The 18,383-nt window shown below is 51.0% G+C and overlaps 1 protein-coding gene across 1 annotated transcript in view; it reads left to right on the forward strand.

Moving 5' to 3' along the window:
* The window catches only part of RHPN1 (rhophilin Rho GTPase binding protein 1), a 31,316-nt gene that overhangs the window by 10,759 nt on the left and 2,174 nt on the right, over positions 1–18,383 (forward strand). The window contains exons 3-14 of the mRNA XM_075024074.1: positions 3,608–3,736; positions 7,236–7,311; positions 7,707–7,784; positions 8,788–8,912; positions 9,220–9,386; positions 9,939–10,126; positions 10,295–10,451; positions 12,549–12,668; positions 14,935–15,129; positions 15,420–15,496; positions 16,748–16,894; positions 18,186–18,344. Of these exons, the coding sequence (XP_074880175.1) occupies positions 3,608–3,736; positions 7,236–7,311; positions 7,707–7,784; positions 8,788–8,912; positions 9,220–9,386; positions 9,939–10,126; positions 10,295–10,451; positions 12,549–12,668; positions 14,935–15,129; positions 15,420–15,496; positions 16,748–16,894; positions 18,186–18,344 (1,618 nt within the window). The remainder of the gene's footprint in view (positions 1–3,607; positions 3,737–7,235; positions 7,312–7,706; positions 7,785–8,787; positions 8,913–9,219; positions 9,387–9,938; positions 10,127–10,294; positions 10,452–12,548; positions 12,669–14,934; positions 15,130–15,419; positions 15,497–16,747; positions 16,895–18,185; positions 18,345–18,383) is intronic.

The raw sequence follows: 18,383 nt of genomic DNA on the forward strand, positions 1-18,383 counted from the left end.
TTTTAGTCCCCATCCCAATGCTTCCATCAGAGCAGAATCTGAAAATTCAGGTATGTCTTTGCAGATGGGCACAGTCCGGTGGCTCTTCACCCTGTTGGAAAATGCATTTATGGGATGGTGCAAAAGCTGGCACCTTTGCATGGCTTTTGGATTGCAGCTGGTCCAGCAGAAGCGGAGCCAGTGCGTTACTTCCTTCCCCTGTAGAGCGTTCATGATGCAATTGCATGACTTTTTGCAGCTATTTTATCTTTTTTTAACATAAAGATGACCTTTTTTGTAACTTTTATGTGTATCAAGCTCCTGTAGGATATTGGAGCACATATACAGGGTGGGCAGGTCTGTTAATATAAGAAAATGTCATAAGGCTGCCCTAAAATAGCTTTTTTTTGGTATATTTTGCCAGTTCATTGATTATTTTTTGTTCTTCCTCCCAATAAAATAAGATTGACTTTTCACTTCTGAACTTGAATGATTTAACATCAGTGGTGTGTGCCTATTGGACCTGGAAGAAGGGAGTAATAGTTGCTCCACCGAACTATAGGAAGAAATATAGCGGTGGGGCTTCCCCAGGGGAGATGAGGCTACAGCCCCCATACCCCACTGCTTCAACCAGGCTGCTGTGCCTCACATAATTAAAAAAAGGCCATGAAATCCCAACATGTGCTGCTCCACGCGACTCCCCTTTATTATTATTAAAAAAAAAAAGTGTGTGTGGAAATATGCTGGCTCAGCAGAAATGTGTCTGGCCACGGTTTTGGTGCAAACAGCGGGAATTGGAGCCGCGTGCAGGGGAGTGAGCAAAAATGTGATGCAAAACATCTTAATTACTTGGCCAGGGAAATGCACTAATGGGGTGCTTTTTTTTTTTCTCTGGATCAGCAGTTTGAATGTCCTTTGGTAGCAGTCACTTTTCCTCCCTCCCACAAGTCCACTTTGCAGCTGAGTAATAATGTTGGTTTCTGGGCACTACGGTGCTCAAAGCTTATGAAACATGGGAAATCTGGGGGGGCGGAAGGGGAAAAAAAAATCACGCTAGTGCCTGAAATTAAAGGCTGAAAGGGGGTGTTATGTTGTAAGTCTAAAGGTTATTGCTTAAAAATTATAGATTTGAGACTTGCATAGAGAAACTTCCTTTGCATCTCTCTATGCCAGTGCTAAATGCAAATAGAAAAAAGCTGTGGATTGCCCAGCCTGGAGCAGACTTTGCAGCTGAACTTGCTGGTTTCTTTGCCTCTGCAAAAAAAAAAAAAAAAATCCCTGCAAGTCTGCTTTAAAAAAATAATCTTCTGAACTGTTCTGTTCAGCATATCGGTCTCCTTTCCTGGAGAGGTTGCCATGAATGGTGTGTTGGAAAAAACGCACGTGGTGTTTGCTCAGCAGTGTTAAGAGGGTTTGTTTGCTGGATAAATAAATGGGCAAAGGCAGTGGAAACCTTTTCCTTTCTTGTTCAAATACTGAGGCTGAAGGAAGCAATCAGGGAGATAAAGGTGTTGCCAATAAACCACTTTCTTAAAAAGAAATTAAAAAAAAATCAGAAGTCTTTTTTTTGGTGTTAGCTAAGCAAACAGCTGATAACTTTACTGAGGAGGTTGATGGAGCTATGTAAGCTCTGCATGGTCACACGGAGATCAGAGTTTGCCCCAGACAGGGAGCATGAAGTGCCTCAGTGCAGGTTTGCTCATGGAAATGATTGGGTGCTTCCCTAAATTACCTCTCTGAGAGGTATTGTGCTCTTAATTGTTGCATGTGGCACTTGCATAGTGAAAACTGAAGTGCCCCGAAGCGATGTTGGGCTTCAAAACCTGAACCTGGTGACCAATCCTGGAAAAACTTGCATGTGTGTGCAAAATCCTGCAGAGCAAAATGGGGCTTTGCAGGGCGATACATCCTATCTGCTGCGGAGCAGGGGTGAAAGCACTGATCAGAAATATATTGTGTGTATGCAAATGTTACCCCGGTGTCACTGGGTTACAAATCAGCTATTGGTAACACAAGAAATTAAAAAAAAAAACAAACAGATATTGTTGCCAGCTGGGAGCAAGAAGGGGAAACTCTCTTTAACTCATAGTGGAAGAAAATTGTAGCAACAGCAGTGATGCACCTATGTCCTGGAGGTCTTGTGATGCGTGGAGGACTAAAATAGTGACTAAGTACTGGTTTATATGGAAAGAGGGTGATTACTGTGCTGATACTGTATGGGGAATCGCAGAAATGTTGAAGGATGTTTAAATGGCAGCGGCCCTGAAGACCTTTGGATCTGCTGTGGTTTTGCTTTGTTTGTTTAGAATAAAAAAATGCTTTGGTCTTGGGAAATGCCAGCAAAGGGGAGTCAGGGGAGGAGACACTAAAGGATCAGCATCTTAAAAAGAAAAACAGCATAGCTCCTTCTACTGCCCTGAGCCAGGTCAGGGCAAGGTCCCTGAAGGATGCTATCCACGAAAAAACAAGTCAAAGGCAACATGCTCTGCAAAAGGTGGGGGAAAGCGATGCCCTGGCTGAGCAGAGCTCATGCATGTGTTGTTTTTCTTGGAGCCTGTCATGATTTAGCATGAGCAGCCAGAGCCCCTTTCAGCCGACAACTGCAGGCTGTCAGTTCTGGGTTATCTCTCCCCGCTTTCCTTCGGAGCAGATAAGAAGGTTATAATCAGCCTGGGAGTTTGTCTTGCTGGGAGCAGGCGGCTGAAATCAGTCCTTGGTGTTTACATCTCCTGACCTGCAAAAGTGGGGAAGGGAGAGCAGGGTCTGGCTCTACTAATGGGCGCACACAGCAAGCCTCTTCCCTTGCAGAAGGGTTGTTTGCGCTGAAAAATAAGTTTTCCCTCCTCACACCCAACTGTAAAGCACTTTTATTTGGTGTGGGAGAGTACCTTGAGTACTCATAGCCAAATCTGAAGCTACACTGGAGGCGGGAGCATGGATGGGCAAGGGGAATGTTGCTCTGGGGCAGAAATAGCAGGTTCCTCTGAGTAGGGTGCAACACTGTAATGAGTTTTGCCTGGCCTCTGCCCTCAGGGCACAGTGGTCTGGATACTCTGGCTTCCCTGGTCCCAAAAGGCTGAGAGAGTTGGGGTTGTTCAGCCTGGAGAAGAGAAGGCTCTGGGGAGACCTTATAGCAGCCTTTCAATACTTAAAGGGGGCTTATAAGAAAGACAGAGAGACTTTTTAGCAGGGCCTGTAGCAATAGGACAATGGGTAATGGTTTTAAAGTAAAAGAGGGTAGATTCAGACTAGATATAAGGAAGAAAATTTTTACACTGGGGGTGGTGAAACACTGGCCCAGGTTGCCCAGAGAGGTGGTCAATGCCCCATCCCTGGAAACATTCCAGATCAGGCTGTATGGGGCTCTGAGCAACCTGATCTAGTTGAAGATGTCCCTGCTCATGGCAGGGGATTGGACTGGATGACCTTTAAAGGTCGCTTCCAACCCAAACCATTCTGTGATCGCGTGCAGAGCAAGAGGCACAGTTCTGCAGGAAGGTTTGGATAGATGCACTTGGTATTGTACCACTGGGTAACTTAATCTCGCTTTATCAATGCAACCAAGTGTTGATAAATAAAGGCATTGATGAAATGGGGGAGGTTTTAACCACACAGTGTTGTCTTGCAGGGCCACCAGTAACCACAAGGTCAAAGAGACAGTCGCCCTGGAGCTGAGCTACGTGAACTCCAACCTGCAGCTGCTGAAGGAGGAGCTGGAGGAGCTGAACAGCAGCATGGATGTGTACCAGAATGACAGGTACACCGAGCAGCCAAGCCAGGCAGGCAGCTCCCTGTGACGTGGGAAGAGCAGCTTGCTCACTTGGGATTTTATTCTTATTATTATTGTTTCGCTTTCGCTTTTTCCGGGAGCAAGGCAGCCTCTTGCCTTGGACCTGTTGCTCTGTTTCCCTGTTCTGCACAGGATTTATTGCTCTGGCAAGGGACCATGAGGTGGTGGCTGGAGAACAGGGGAGGACACGGGCATGGGCCATATCTGCTGTGAACAGTTTTTCATCCTGGGAATGTCACTGTTTCATTTATAGAGCTGCAAGGAGAGCAAACTCAACAGCTTTTCGTAGCAGATATTTAGATGTTCGGGGATGGATGGTACATCCTCTGGACACTGATGTCCCAAAGCAGAAGGAATAGGTCAGAAACAACCATCTTTACTTGCATCCTCCCCCTTTCCTGAGCATCCCAGCAGAGCATGAGTTTTTTCCAGTGGGTGAAATAAGGTATTTAGCAGAAGAAATTGAAAGCGTGGCTGCTCAGGAGCCCGACGTCCTGTTCTGGCTGTTCCCAGTGCAGATTACTCACTGATTTCTTTTCCCATCGAGGGTATTAGGTTATTTTTCTCTCTTTCCGATGTTAGACCTTTGTTAATTGAAACATTCTGTTGCTTTGAAACGCTTAGCCAGCCACTTCAGGCTTGACTCACCAGAGCGGTAATCCTAGCACGCTCGCCAGCAGCAAACCAACGTGCTGGGGCGGCTTGGCAGCACCATTTCACTGGGTGAGAAAAGCAGAAATCCCCGAGGCAGAACAGACTGGGGATGCTGCAGCAATGTGGGAGCCACTGCCGCTCCTTCCCTTCCTGAGATGGATGGGTGGATGGTGTTTGATGTCACCAAGCTGAGTGGTGCGGTTGACACATCTGAGGGATGGGATGCCATCCAGAGGGACCTGGACAAGCTCGAGAAGTGGGCCTGTGTGAACTTCTTGAAGCTCAACAAGGCCAAGTGCTGGGTCCTTCATCTGCGTCGGGACAAGCCCTGATATCAGTACAGGCTGGAGATGTATTGGGGGATGAAGAGATTGAGAGCAGCCCTGCCGAGAAGGACTTGGGGGTACTAGTAGATGAAAAGCTGGACATGAGCCGGCAATGTGTGCTCACAGCCCAGAAAGCCAAGCATATCCTGGGCTGCATCCAGAGCAGTGTGGCCAGCAGGGAGGGGATTCTGCCCCTCTACTCCACTCTGGTGAGACCCCCCTGGAGCACTGCATCTAGCTCTGGGGTCCCCAGTACAAGACAGACATGGACCTGTTGAAGCGGGTCCAGAGGAGGGACATGGAAATGGTCCGAGGGCTGCAACACCTCTGCTATGGAGAAAGGCTGAGAGAGTTGGGATTGTTCATCCTGAAGAACAGAAGGATCTGGGGAGACCTTATAGCAGCCTTTCAATACTTAAAGGGGGCTTATAAGAAAGACAGAGAGACTTTTTAGCAGGGCCTGTAGCAATAGGACAATGGGTAATGGTTTTAAAGTAAAAGAGGGTAGATTCAGACTATAGATACAAGGAAGAAAATTTTTACACTGGGGGTGGTGAAACACTGGCCCAGGTTGCCCAGAGAGGTGGTCGATGTCCCATCCCTGGAAACATTCCAGATCAGATTGGACAGGGCTCTGAGCACCCTGATCTAGTTGAAGATGTCCCTGCTAATGGCAGGGGGTTGGACTAGATGACCTTTAAAGGTCCCTTCCAACCCAAACTATTCTATGATTCCACGATTCTATGTCCCTCCCCCCCATGCTTTTCCCAGTGCATGGTCCTCCTCAGGGGAGGATTGCTGTACTCCTGGGGACAGAGAGAGGTGCAAAGAGCATCAGTGTCTCCATCCTGCAGGTTGCTGCAATGATATTTAATGTAGGACCAGGACAATCAGCATGCAGGATTGTGTTAGGGTCGCGGGGTCTCCTATTGGGAGAAAACCAAGGGAGCCCATATCTCCACCACTCTTGGGTGTTTTCTGCACTCAGAGGGTCTGTTTGCAGTCTCTGAATGTAATCCTGGCTCCTGGGCCTTCTTTTTCTGTGCTAGAAGTAGGGATGCATGCAACATCTCCTGTGTTGCATGCATCCTCCCCAAGTTCTTCCCTATCAGGGATGCTTGGCTTTTCCAACCTGCTGCTTGTTTGCCCTGGTTTAAAAAGAAAACAGCGGCAGCAGCAACCCCAAAACCCTGCCCAGGCTGAACAAAAGCCCCTTTGTTTGCTCTAGGCATTGGATTCAAGCGGAAATCTTGTTAGGGAACGAGCAATAATGGCTTTTCTGCACTAATTATAGCTCTTGAAGCTGTTTATTCAGTATGAACAGATGAAAATATGGGTGCAACCTCCCTATCCCGCTCCCCAGGTTTTTGTAACTTTCTTTGCCTCTTTTCCTCCCTGGACTAATGAGTGATGTGCTAACAAGTTATCAGTGGTTTCTGGAGGTAACGAGATGAGGCTGTTGTGCAAACCTGGGTTGGCGAGGGCTTGATCCTGCCTGACCCGCCTCCCATCATGCTCTCTGCCAAACTTTCTTGTCTCTTTAAACCAGTCCCCTGGGAGGCCAAGTATCTGAGGATGCAGTAACATGGCTCGGTGCCAGGGCTGGGGACATCCCCGAGGGATAGATGAGTATCAGGGAAAGCATTTGTGGAGCCGATGTGAGCTGCAGGTACTACGGTGGGTTCCCGTTCCCCATCTCCGTATACAGGAGTTGGATAATGGGTTTAGCTTTGGGGCTCTTTGCAGGGCTGTAATTTTCTGCATGCTCCAGGCTCTGCTGCTTATACAGACCATTTCTTTACTTCTTGGCAGCAGAAAATCAAAATAGCTGCTAAATCCCCCAAAAGATAGTCCTTCCTGGCTGTCACCCTGCAGCGCTTCTTCCTCGGTGCTGCACAACTGCCCTGGTTTAATACTGAAACATGAATCACTCCCCAACTGGGTGTTCCCAGCGTCGTCGTCATCTTAAGCATTTTACAATATCGAATGGGCTCTGTGATAAGAGCTATTATTAGACAGCTGCTTTAAATAGAGGTAGAAAATTTCAATATCAGGTGCAGCACTGCAGCTTGAGCAAGTCCTTATCAGCGCTAAAGCCCAGATTAGCATGTAGGAGTGGGTGAATCTGTGACCTGTGCTCATATCACGCATTGTTCCCAAGGGCTGGTAATTAAAGCAGCTTTGTTACTGGAGCCTATTTTGTTGCTATTGTACTTGTTATGGACAGAAAAGCAGAAGCTGGAGGAATAAGGGTGATGGTTTCAGGTTTTTTTTCTGCGCACCTCCCCTCTCGCGCTGCCGTTCCCAACATCACATTGGGAAGAGCATCCTTCTGCTGTGCAGAGTCAGGTCCTCTTCTAGCTTTACCCTTTAATAGGAGCAGCAGAAGCTCAGGGCAAAGAGCTGCTTCATTTTAGTCCCTGACACCACAGGGTCTCTCCAAGGCTTTTAAACCAACCACCAAATAGGTTGTTGTCTTCTTCCAGTGAGTCCATCAGCGTGCCCATGATCCCTTTGGGCCTGAAGGAGACAAAGGAGCTGGATTTGCTGGTACCACTGAAGGTGAGCATCGGGGTTTTACATGTTTGATGAGATGCAAGATGATGGACTTGAGTTACCATGCACTTTGGGGGATGTTTCAGCACATGGGTACGGTTGGGCACTGTAAAGGAGGTGCTGCAGCAGCTGCAAAATATTTTCTGTTTTGGAACAGCTGCAGAAAAAAAATTATGGGTGGGAGCTGGACTTAAAACATGGGACAGTGGGAGATGAGGATCTGGAGATGCTGGAGAGCAAGAGCTGGGCAGGGGAGGAGGTGGTTTTCCCTGGTGTGGGTTTCCTTGTGGGGAGAGCTGGCAAGTTGCTTGTACAGAATCACCCAAAGTCACCCTTTATAGCATGAAAATCTGTTTTGAAGGGTGGCTCAGGATTTTCTCTTCTCTTGTTTCCCCATCCAGGATCTCATCAGTGAACACTATGGAGAGGAGGGCATCTTGTTTGAAAAAGAAATCAAAGAGTTCATGGAGCTACGGCAGGTCAGTGTCCCTTGAGTTGCAAAGTCCAGAATTGCCTGTTGGAGGTGCCACATTTTGCCCTGAGGGTCCCCTCATCCTCTCTCCAAACTGCACCCTTATCCTTGTGTCTTGGGGCGTGGGATTCCCATGCTAGAGCACCTCGGCTTCAGTTCATAGGTTACAAAATATTACAGACCATTCAGTAATTGTTTTCTTTCCACGTCCTTTAACTCCCTGCTATCCTAGAACTGAACAGCAATAAAAGTTACAATGCAATCCATTACTGGCTTATGAATATTAGTTCACCCCTGGCAAGGCTAAATGACTGCTCTCTCTCCAGCTAGTACTTGGAGAAGAGGAAATATAAAGCAAGCCAGTAAAGGTGAATTTTCTTCTGTCCTATGAAACAGATCTCATAAGTAACTTCAAGTTTTGCCTTGCTTTGAAGCTTTGATCTGGGAGAGCGGAAAGAGGCTTGCTCAAGCCCTTGTGAAGGGCCTGATCCTGCTCTTCAGGCTGTGGGAGAAGAGCTCTGCAAAGCCAGGAGCTGGGAAAAGCCCTGTGGTTAAAATTAGGCGTTAGGAGAGCTCTGACCCTCCTCCTTGTGTCAGGTCAAAAGCTCAAGGGCTTTTTTATTAAGAGCAAAAAATCCTATTTCTTCCCTAGCATTTATTTCATCAGACTTTGGATGAATTTCTCTTAAAAAAAGTAATAATCCCAGCTTGGTTTAGATGAACATTGCCTCCAGCACAGCTCCCAGGCTGCTGGCTCTGGATTTGGGTGCCTCAGCACTGCATTGGTGCCTCCCTGGCCTTTCCCGCAACTGAACCTCTGTTGGGGGGGGCTGCCTCCTGCTGCTGCACAGCCACTTGTCTGCTCTTGATCTGATCCTATTGATCTAATAACTAAGGTGGAGTTTATCTACCCCTAGGCTGGCCAGCATGTGCAGCTCCATAAATCCAACATTTCCTTCCTGTTTTCCCCCTCTCCTCTCACCCACGTGTCTCGTCTCCCATCCCCGCAGGCAATGCGCACCCCGAGCCGCAACGAAGCTGGTCTCGAGCTCTTGATGGAGTATTACAACCAGCTCTACTTCCTCGACAGCCGTTTCTTCCCTCCCACCAAAAGCCTGGGTGTCTTCTTCCACTGGTTGGTGCAGCTTTCCCCATCCCACCCGGGACATTACGAGTGGGGAGGCAGCTGGGGCCAAGCCTCCGCGAAGGGATCGCTGCCTTGGCAGCAAAGCCAGGGCTGGCGGACGCGGGGAGCTGGGTTTGTTCTCGCCCTGGGTGGGTTAATTAGGGGAGGCAGGTGAAAGCACATTCCCCACAAGGATGAGCCGTGATGGGAACGATGGCTGCGAGCCCACGCGGAGCACTGAAAACCCTCCAGGCTCCTCCTGTGTCCGTGGGTGAGGAGCCAGGGATGGGCAGCTGTTGACTCTTCCCTTCCCCAGGTACGACTCCCTGACGGGGGTCCCATCCCACCAGCGGGCACTGGCCTTTGAGAAGGGCAGCGTGCTTTTCAACATCGGAGCCCTGCACACCCAGATCGGAGCGCGGCAGGACCGTGCATCCCTGCCAGGGCTCAACCAGGCCATCGATGCCTTTCAGAAGGCGGCCGGTACGTGGGTTCCCCGCTTCCCCGGCTCCCCAGGGGCATGCAGGCAGCATTTCCCTGGGGTGGGAATAATCCACGTGAGTGCAAGAAGGGGAGGGAGCAGTCATACAAAGAGGGATGGGGACAGGGCATCTCCAAGGGACCACAAACCAAGTGTAAGCTGGCACCACGCTGCTTCTATGTGTGATGAAGAGGAGCTGGGATGACCCAACAGCCACCCAAAGGGCTTTCTCTTGCCGTGTGGCAGTAGGGATGTCCCAGCTGGGGAGAGGAGAGATGCTGATCTGGCTGTGAGCAGCTGGGGAAAAGAGGGACCCTGGGACTGTGGTCACCCAGGGCTTTGGAGAGGAAAGCTGTGGGCACGAGGATGGTTTAGATAGCAAGGGAGGAACCCCCAACCTTTTTACCCACTGGTTATGGTGAGGTGTTTGATGTGCAAGTGGGGTTGCTGGCTCTTCTCCTCCTGTGATGCTGGTGGGGAAACCTTGGTGGTCCCATAGTCTTACTCTCCTGCTTATAAGCCCGGTGGCTACCAGGAGCTTCTCCCTCATGCAGGTGCCTTTAACTACTTGAAGGAAAACTTCTCCAACGCTCCCAGCCTGGATATGAGCGCCGCCTCCTTGAACATGCTGGTGCGGCTGATGGTCGCCCAGGTCCAGGAGTGCGTCTTTGAGAAGATGACCTTGCTGCGTGCCCAGCACGACTTCCTCACCCGGCTGCAGCTTGCCCAGGAGGCGGCAAGGGTGAGCACCTCAAGGAGGAGAGGACTTGGTGGGGCTGTCACCACTGGAGAGGCTCCTTCTGTGGCCACCAGTACCCCCCAGGAGAGGACAGCCTGCTGTCACTGTCTCCTGATGGATGTCCTATATCTCAACCCATGGCTTAGCAGCTTGTCTCTTGATGCCCCACAGGTGGAAGATGTCTACTCACTGGTACACCAGACGATGACCCAGGCACACGTGAAGGATTACGTTCCCTTCTCTTGGACGACCATGGTCCACGTCAAGTCGGAGCATTTTAAAGCCCTCTCCCACTACTTCGCTGCCATTGCTCTCTGTGACTGCCCTGGTAAGTGTTATAGCTCAGAAGCAGCTGCCTGCTCAGCCAAGTGCTGGCTCCATGTGGTAGCCTGGTGTTTGGGAGAGAATGCAAAGAAAGGTGAAGGGACACATGCACGGTGTAGATGGATCCAAAACCTAAAGTTTCTGGGGTGCTCTGAGCTGTTGATCTTGCTTCTTGACTCAGTAATTCATGCACAGGGCAGATTTCCTTTCTATTTCTGGTTTGCAAAGTCCTTCCAAGAAGGTGAGCAAAAAGGTGCTGTAGCGATGTCACCTGCAGTTGCCTTTGGGACTGGGTGGATAAAGAGGGGGTCAACTGCCTGCTGACCACACGTGTGCTGGTGTCCTCAGCCAGGCATCCTCCAGAGGCACCCAGCTCCATGTGGTGGGCCAGCTGGGGCCTTCAAAAAATAAAAATAAAACCAAAAAAACCCCAGGATAACCCTGGACAAACTGGTCTGGGCTACTCAAATGTAATTGCCAGCCTTGTGGCCAGCTGCCCTGGGCATCCCAGGGTGGTGAGGTGCTGGCAGCAGGGTACGCGTGGCTGTGCTGGAGCTGGGCTTACGTGGCTCCGGGGAGCCAGCTGGAGCCTGGACGTGGGATGCAACCTATGATTTCCATCTGTGCCGTCACTGACGCTCAAGCAAAGCAATTTCGGGTCAGGCAGAGGATCTGGGGGCGGGCAGCCGATGCACGCTGTGACCTGTGGTGCTGACCCATCGCTTGGTGGGGTGGTTGAGGACAGGCTGGGGGATTTCTTGAGGGATGGCTGCCGAAAGCAGTGCTGTGTCGGTGACGGCTGCCAGACTGTCCCAGCATCCTCCCCCGCTCCGGAGCCTGCCCAAAATCTTGCTGCCGGGCTTGTGCTGTGTGGGCGTTGCAGAAGCAGGATTGAGCAAGGAGAGCTGCTGGGGCAGAGACGGGAGAGATTGGGGTACCATGGGGCTGGAGCGGCTTAAAGAAAAACCGCAGAGGACAGTGATGGGACCAGGTTTGCATGGGGTTACAAGGGACAGTGCAAACCTTTCCCCTAAAATTTCGAAGCTTTTTGCCTGGCCTAACAACCTTAGGTGCTGAGGGAAACACAAATCTGCAGGAGTTGCCTGATTTGGGTGTTTGGGAATATTTTTGCTCCACCCAGAGCATACTGTTGAGATCTCATGTGCCTGCTTGCTGCCTCTCCCTGACCCCCTTGTTCAGAATATCAAATCTTTCGCTCCCATAACCAGCCGGCAATAAATTCTTTATGCTGCAGTTTAATCCCCCAGGGATGCTGGCCTGGAGAGGGTTAGCATGGGGAGAGCCAGCTCTGGAGCTGCTGGTTCCCAGTCTGATGGATGCCTATGCTGGGGGTGCTCACCAGGCTTTGAGATCTCCTAATATTCAGACCAACAAGCCCACAAGGCTCCCTGGAGCCCTGTGAGTTCCTTCCTATCACACTCTGTGCCTAGTCAAGGAGGGTGCTATCCAACCCTGAGTTCCCAGTGAGCCAAAGGGGATTAGGAACAGCTTTGGCTGGAAATAAGCATGTAAAAATCATGTGTACAGAGCCCCGTGCGGTGCTTGGAGCACCTGCGCAAGCTCTATCCATCTCAGTTTCTCCATCGAAGGACCCTCTTGGTTGCACTGCAAGCTCTCTGCCCGTGCAGAGGTTGCAGGAAGGAGGGCTCAGGTCCCAAATTCCACTTCAGTTTGCCCAGCTCTTGTGCTTTAGTCGTTGTCTGACTTGGCTCCATGTCACTAACCTCCAGGTGGGGAAAGCCCAGGGCTCTTTATTTCCAATTCTGCTTCCAGACCAGAGCAAAGGAGGGAAGGAGACAAAAGAACCAGATACTTGTGCTGTGCACAGGACAAATCCTGCACTTGGCTTCAAAGCCTGGTGCAGCCTTAGTGTGATACCTCCTCCCTTTCCCCATCAGTGATGTCTTGGTCGTTGCAGGGTGTAGTTGGGTGGGAGAAAGCTGCTGCTGAAGTTATTGGGGCCACGTGAACATGGATGTGGCTTCCCGGTCCCCTCGACCCCACTGCCACGGGGGTCTGGGTGGCCGAGCAGTGCCCTGACTTCTCTCTAAGCCCATCCCCATCCATTTGTTTCACACAGCGGCATCCGATGCCGAACTGCCGGAGCAGGAGAAGGCTTTTATCCAGTTCCACGTCACCATGCCAGAGGGACCGTCGCTCCGCGTCCTGCTGCAGGACCCCGAGGAGAGGAGGAAGCTGGGTAAGCACATCGGTGGGAGCAAAGCCCCCCGTTCTTCCAACGAAACCCCGATGCACAGGCAGTGAACCCCATTGTAACCCTGCCTGTGTAGGCATGGTGTCCACAAAGGAATGTGATGAGCTGTTGGGGGATGTTTCCATGCAAAGACACCTTTTTTTTTTTTTTTTTTGCTTTCTTTGAAAAGAGCCTCTCCTGGGAAGGCAGGAAAATGTCACAGTTCTCTTTTAGGGTGTTGAGGACCAACTCATGCTGCTTGCACCAACCTGACCAGCCAAGTTTGACAGTAAAACCTCAAACATTGAGGTGTCCTGAGCTAGGTAACGTCACCCAATGCAGCATGGAAAAATCCGTAGGAACACAGAGATCCTGGAAGCTCCTTGGCTTGGGCTTGCCGCTGACTTGGCTTGATAACAAGAAGACACAGCAGATGCCAGGGGGGTGGCTTTTTTAGCTGCGTCAAAAGGCTTGGGAGACGAGAACTTCCTCCCATGTGGATTTTCAGCTTCAGGGGAAAAACAGAGCGTTGCTTATTCAGCTGAAGTCATGTTTTGGCAGCCCCTCCCCAACGAGGCTGCAACAAGACCAAGCTCAGCGCCCTGATTTTGGGGTGTTGTCTGCTGTTTGCCTCCCCCATGAGCTGCCTCCTGATGCCCTTTCCCCTCATTGCACACACGTGAAAGGAGACAGGTCCCAGTAGGAATAAGTTTGTCACGTCACCAGCCCCAGTAAGGTCCTCCTGGCTGCTCAGCTGGATTTTACTGCTGGGGATGGGGGGTGGAGGACATGCATGAGGACATTCCTTAAATGAACCCCAAAACCAGAGCGTTATGGTAACACCACCCCAGCACCCTCAGCTGCTGTCATCTGGTTTCACGATTTGCATCAATGCAGCTTCCAGCTCTCCCTGCTCTTCTTGTGGGGAATGGGCTCCATTCAACATCTGCTGGTGAAAAATGAATGGGTGGATACCAGCCTCAGCTCTGGTTTTGGTTTACAGGAAGGGAAGAAGTTTGTGGCATTAAAATAATCTCCCTGGAAGGATATTTTTTCCCCCTTCCCTTGTCTCCTAGTCTTATAACATTGTGTTTTATCAGACGTGGTATATTCCACCATCTTCGATAGAGTGGAGCCAAAAGCTTGCACAACTTCTATGCTTGACCTCTATTCCCAGTGATCTCTTGAAAATAGCAGGAGTTGATGATATTCAATAAAACGTAGTTGCTTTCTTGCCCATGGATGAGGCTGGCTGTGGGTGCTTTGATAAAATATGGTTGATTGCACTTGATACAATTATTTTGGAGAGTCTCTTCCTCTCTGGTTTCCATTCTGCCTCAGTATATATTTCCTCGATTGCGACTTCTCATAGGGGAAATCAGAGGTCTTCGGGCCATTGGCTGTGGCCCTTGTAAGTCTGGAGCAAACCCTGATCATCTCTCTGGGTTATGTTGCCACCGTGTGTCCTAAAACTGTAAATGCTACAGGCACACGTGTTTCTATGATACGTGTGTGTATATACGTGTGCGTATATATATATAGCTTTTTCCGTAGTTTAGCGTTGGATGCTGGTATCTTGGTTGCAGTCTCTTGCAAAGGAGATGTTTGCATTGATACCCATGGGTCATCGTGATTTCATCTCTTCTGGCCATTTTTCGGCCGCTTCGTTTTCACGAGGGTGGAAACACATTGAAGGCAAGTTGAGAGGAGCAAAGCAAGTCCAGACACCGAAGAGGATGGAAAGCAGGACCTGCAGGGCAATGAGGAGGCTTTGCTTAGCCTAGAGAAGAGGGAGATGTGTTGCATCTTCCCGAAGCTAAAAGGCTGTCACCAGGAGGACAGGGCTCGATCGTCCTCCATGTCCCCCCAGGGGACACAAGGCGATGGAGAGAAGTTAATTTGCAAAGGAGATTGAGGTTAAGCGTTAGGAGGGACTTCGGGGGCGGTGCGATGTGGTGGCAGCTCCTTCGCTGGCATTTTTCGGGAACATCTGCCAGCTCCGCTGCCGGCGCTGGGGGAGTGAAGTAGGTCACCCTTCAAGGTCCCTTCCCAGCCCTACCTTGGGGGCTCGAGCTGACGGCTGGGACCTACTCCATTTAGCGCACGTTGAACGCCTGGCAGGCTGCGAACGTGACTGGGCTGTCCCTGAGTCACGTCGGGTGACACAGCCGCGAAGGCTGCTGTCATCCGTGGGCAGCCGAGCGAGCAGAGAGGGAACGGCGGCGGGGCTGCTCAGCTCCGCTCAGGCTGTGATCTCTCTGCTCCCTTGCAGGCAAAGCTCACCTGAAGAAAGCCATCATGAAGCACGAAGAAGCCATGAGGATTCACGGCTTGTGCAAGATCCTGCGGAAGATGGATATCCTCCAGGAGGTCCTCTCCTTTGCCCACAAACGCTCGCTGAGCAAATACTCGGAAATCGACCACGAGGAGGACTTCTTTGAAACTGGAGATGCCCCGGACATTCACCGTAAGTGGATTTCTGGGGGTTCAGCTGGGGAGGGGATTTGTGGCAAGTTGCATGAGGCGGGCAAACTCCGTGGTGAGTTCGCGGCATGTCGCTGTGGACCAGAGCTCCCTGCGTGGTGGTGGAGCATCACAGGTGGGAGTGGGGGCTCTGGGTTGCATGTCTGGCAGCTGCATGAGCAGGTCCTGGCTCTTATGGGTCCTACCATCCCTCCTCGGGGAGCATGACATAGAGGCAGCAGCTGCTGCAACTACCTGACCCCAGTTTATGTGCTTTTCTCTCCCTACCACTAGCCAAAACTCACCAGAAACCAGAGATAAAATCCCCCAACTTCTCCCAAGTGAAGGTGACCGACCTCTTCCACAGGCTGGTACGTACAGCTACGGGGATGGAGGTTGCCCCGAGGGAGCAGACATCTCCTCCTCCTCCTCCCTTGCATGCTCTGCTTGCCTGGTTTCCTTCCTCCCCGCAGCCTCTTCTCCTTCTCCCGGTGCAGCCGCTTGCGCTCGCGGGCGGCTTTCCAAGGAGGATGAGCCGCTTCCTCGCAAGCAGGGACCCGTGCGGGAGGAGAAGCTGGGAGGGTGCGGATCTGTCTCTGCAAGACCTAAATGGGTCGCGAAGCTCCTCTGGCACATGGTGGAGCGGGCACAGGCTTTTTGGGTGGGCTTTACCCCAGAAGGACCGACAGGACCCTTTAGAGGAAGCTTTTTTGGGGCAGGATGGTGCCAGCTGGGAGGCACCAGGAAAATCCCACTGGATCTTTATCCCTACCCTCTTTAGGCTTTTACAGGGTCCTGGGGAGCAGGGCTGAGCTTCAGGGCTGCTGTGGGGCTCGGCTGTGCTGTCCCCATTCCCCAGGCACCTCAAGGGCTGCGTAACACCCCAGGGAAAGGTTGGGCATCTCTGCTTTTGTACAACCCCAGGGTAGGTGTGTATATCCTGCTCCTGTGGGAATAGAAACATAGGAAAAAGGAAAATAGGAAAGATATGGGGAGGATCTGACCCTGAGGGGGTGACCTGTCCCACCGCCTCGCACCCTGCTACTGAACCACCCCAGCTGGGCTGCATCCCCCAGAGCCAGGCAGCGGTGAAAAACTTCAACCCCCATTGTCCCTCTTTGGGTGAAATTTTTTTTTTTTTTTTTCTGAAGGGGAGTATTAAGGAGCCAGCTCTGCCCACCGGAGCTTTCTGTTTCATTTGCTCCAGGATTATAGTGTCTAAACTGATGCCAGATCGCTGACTGTGCCGAGATGTCCTCCTCCTGCCTTGCAGGACCGCGGCACTGCTGGGAGGATGTCCAGACCTAAGCTCTGGGCAGAGGGTTGGACCAGAGACCTCCCAAGGTCCTTCCCAACCTGCATGAGACTGCGCCTGCTCATAAAGCCAACATCTGACATGGGCTTTTAAGCACCTCTATCTTTATAGTGTATAAATCTGTATTTTTGGGCATGCAGGCAGGGTAAAACACCAGGCAGGCTCAAAATCACATCCTTAAAGAAATGGAAAAACAGGCTTTCTTGCTCTGCCTCCTCCCCATCAGTGTATGTTTTGCAAGCTTGCATGTCCCTAGGGAGTTGTTCTTGCACCAAAAGGTGCTTTCCATGTTTCTACCTTACCCCAGGGACCCCTTTCGGTTTTCTCGGCCAAAAACAAGTGGTACCCAGCGCGGAGAGTCCACCTGATGAGAGGAGAGAACGGTTTTGGGTTCACACTGCGAGGAGACTCCCCGGTCCTTATCGCTGGTGTCATCCCGGGGGGCTGCGCTGCCGTGAGTACCCCAGGCTCTTGCTGTCCCTGTGGGGATGCTGGAAGTGAGGTGTCAGGGGTTGCCTTGAGGGGCACCAGGTGGTTTTAGGTCTTAACACTTAGTTTGTAACTGCATTGGTGTGCTCAGGTGGAAACTCATCCCTTGCCGGATCTCAGCCTGGGGCTTGCATATGGATGTCATGAAGGAATTGAGATTTATTTTTTTTTCGGAGACAGCTAAGGAAAAAATACGGAGGTTAGCTCAGTTTTTAACTGCTGGCAGCCTCTCTTTGGCAAGCACCCAGCTCCCTTCTCCCCCCATTTTGGGATGTGACAGTGTATGGAACAAGATGGCAAGTCTGAAACGCAAGTTATCTCGGTGAAAACTCACTGTACGGGCTTTCTGATGTATCAGGGGTAACTTTGTTTTCCAGCAGAAGCTTGCTTGGAGCATCCTGGTGGGGTGCCTGAAGGTCTTCCCCCTCCCTCAGCACTGTTCAGCATCAACCCTGCCATCCAGAGCCCAGCATCGCTGTAACAACATGCTCCTTAGCAGCAAGATCACATTCCTTTTTGGGAGACTAAGATCTTCTCAAAGACGATATATGGTCCATATCTGGACCACCGTTGTGTTCCCTGGGCTTCATTGCACTCAGCTGGGATGGGATTGGACTCCGGACAGACACCGAAATGGGGGTGTCCCTGGGTGGACAAGTTTAGAAAAACTTCCATTGCAGCTCGCTTGGTGTGTGCTGGCTGAGTTGCTCCTAGCTCTGATGCTGTCCCCACGGCCCCGAGCTGGCACATGCTTTCCTTCAAGCATGTTGAGAGCCTCGTTGATGCCTTGATGGATGAAGGGCATGCAAAGAACCTTGCTGAGCCTGCTCTGTTTTCTTAAGGATCAAGGCTTGCAGGCAATATCTTTTTATATTTTTATTCTGGAGACCTGCAGCATATTTAACCTTTATCAAAGAGTCAGAGCTGGATGCGCTTTTTGCAAGGCTGCAAAAAGTCAGGGGCTGGGAGTTTAAAGCGTGCTGGATGTCAAGCGTGGCCATCTCCAGCAGCTGCAAATGAGACCCTTAGTCCGTAGAGCACCCCACTTTTGCATGCACACTGAAAGCAGATGTAAAATCTTTAGGATGATGAAGGCATTATCTGTCTTGTGCTGTAGGTGGAGGGTGGACCCCAACCCTCCCTGTGGCCCATATCTCTGCAAAATTTGGACCTACAGAGCAGGGTGGACACCGAGCAGACCTCGTGCAGTGGTATCCATGAGCAGAAACATGTGTATCTTCTGTCTTCCCCCGCAGGAAGCTGGGCTGAAGGAGGGAGACTACATCATCTCGGTGAACGGCAAGGACTGCAAGTGGTCCAAGCACGCCGAGGTGGTGCAGCTGCTGAAGAGCACTGGGGAGGAGGGAGTGGAGATCGATGTCATAACCCTGCAGGGCTCAGAGGGACCAAAAGCCGTAAGTCACATTCTGGGTCTTAGGTGGGAAACTGCAGAA

This window comes from Buteo buteo, chromosome 3 (genome assembly GCF_964188355.1).
Source record: "Buteo buteo chromosome 3, bButBut1.hap1.1, whole genome shotgun sequence".
Lineage (NCBI taxonomy): Eukaryota > Metazoa > Chordata > Aves > Accipitriformes > Accipitridae > Buteo > Buteo buteo.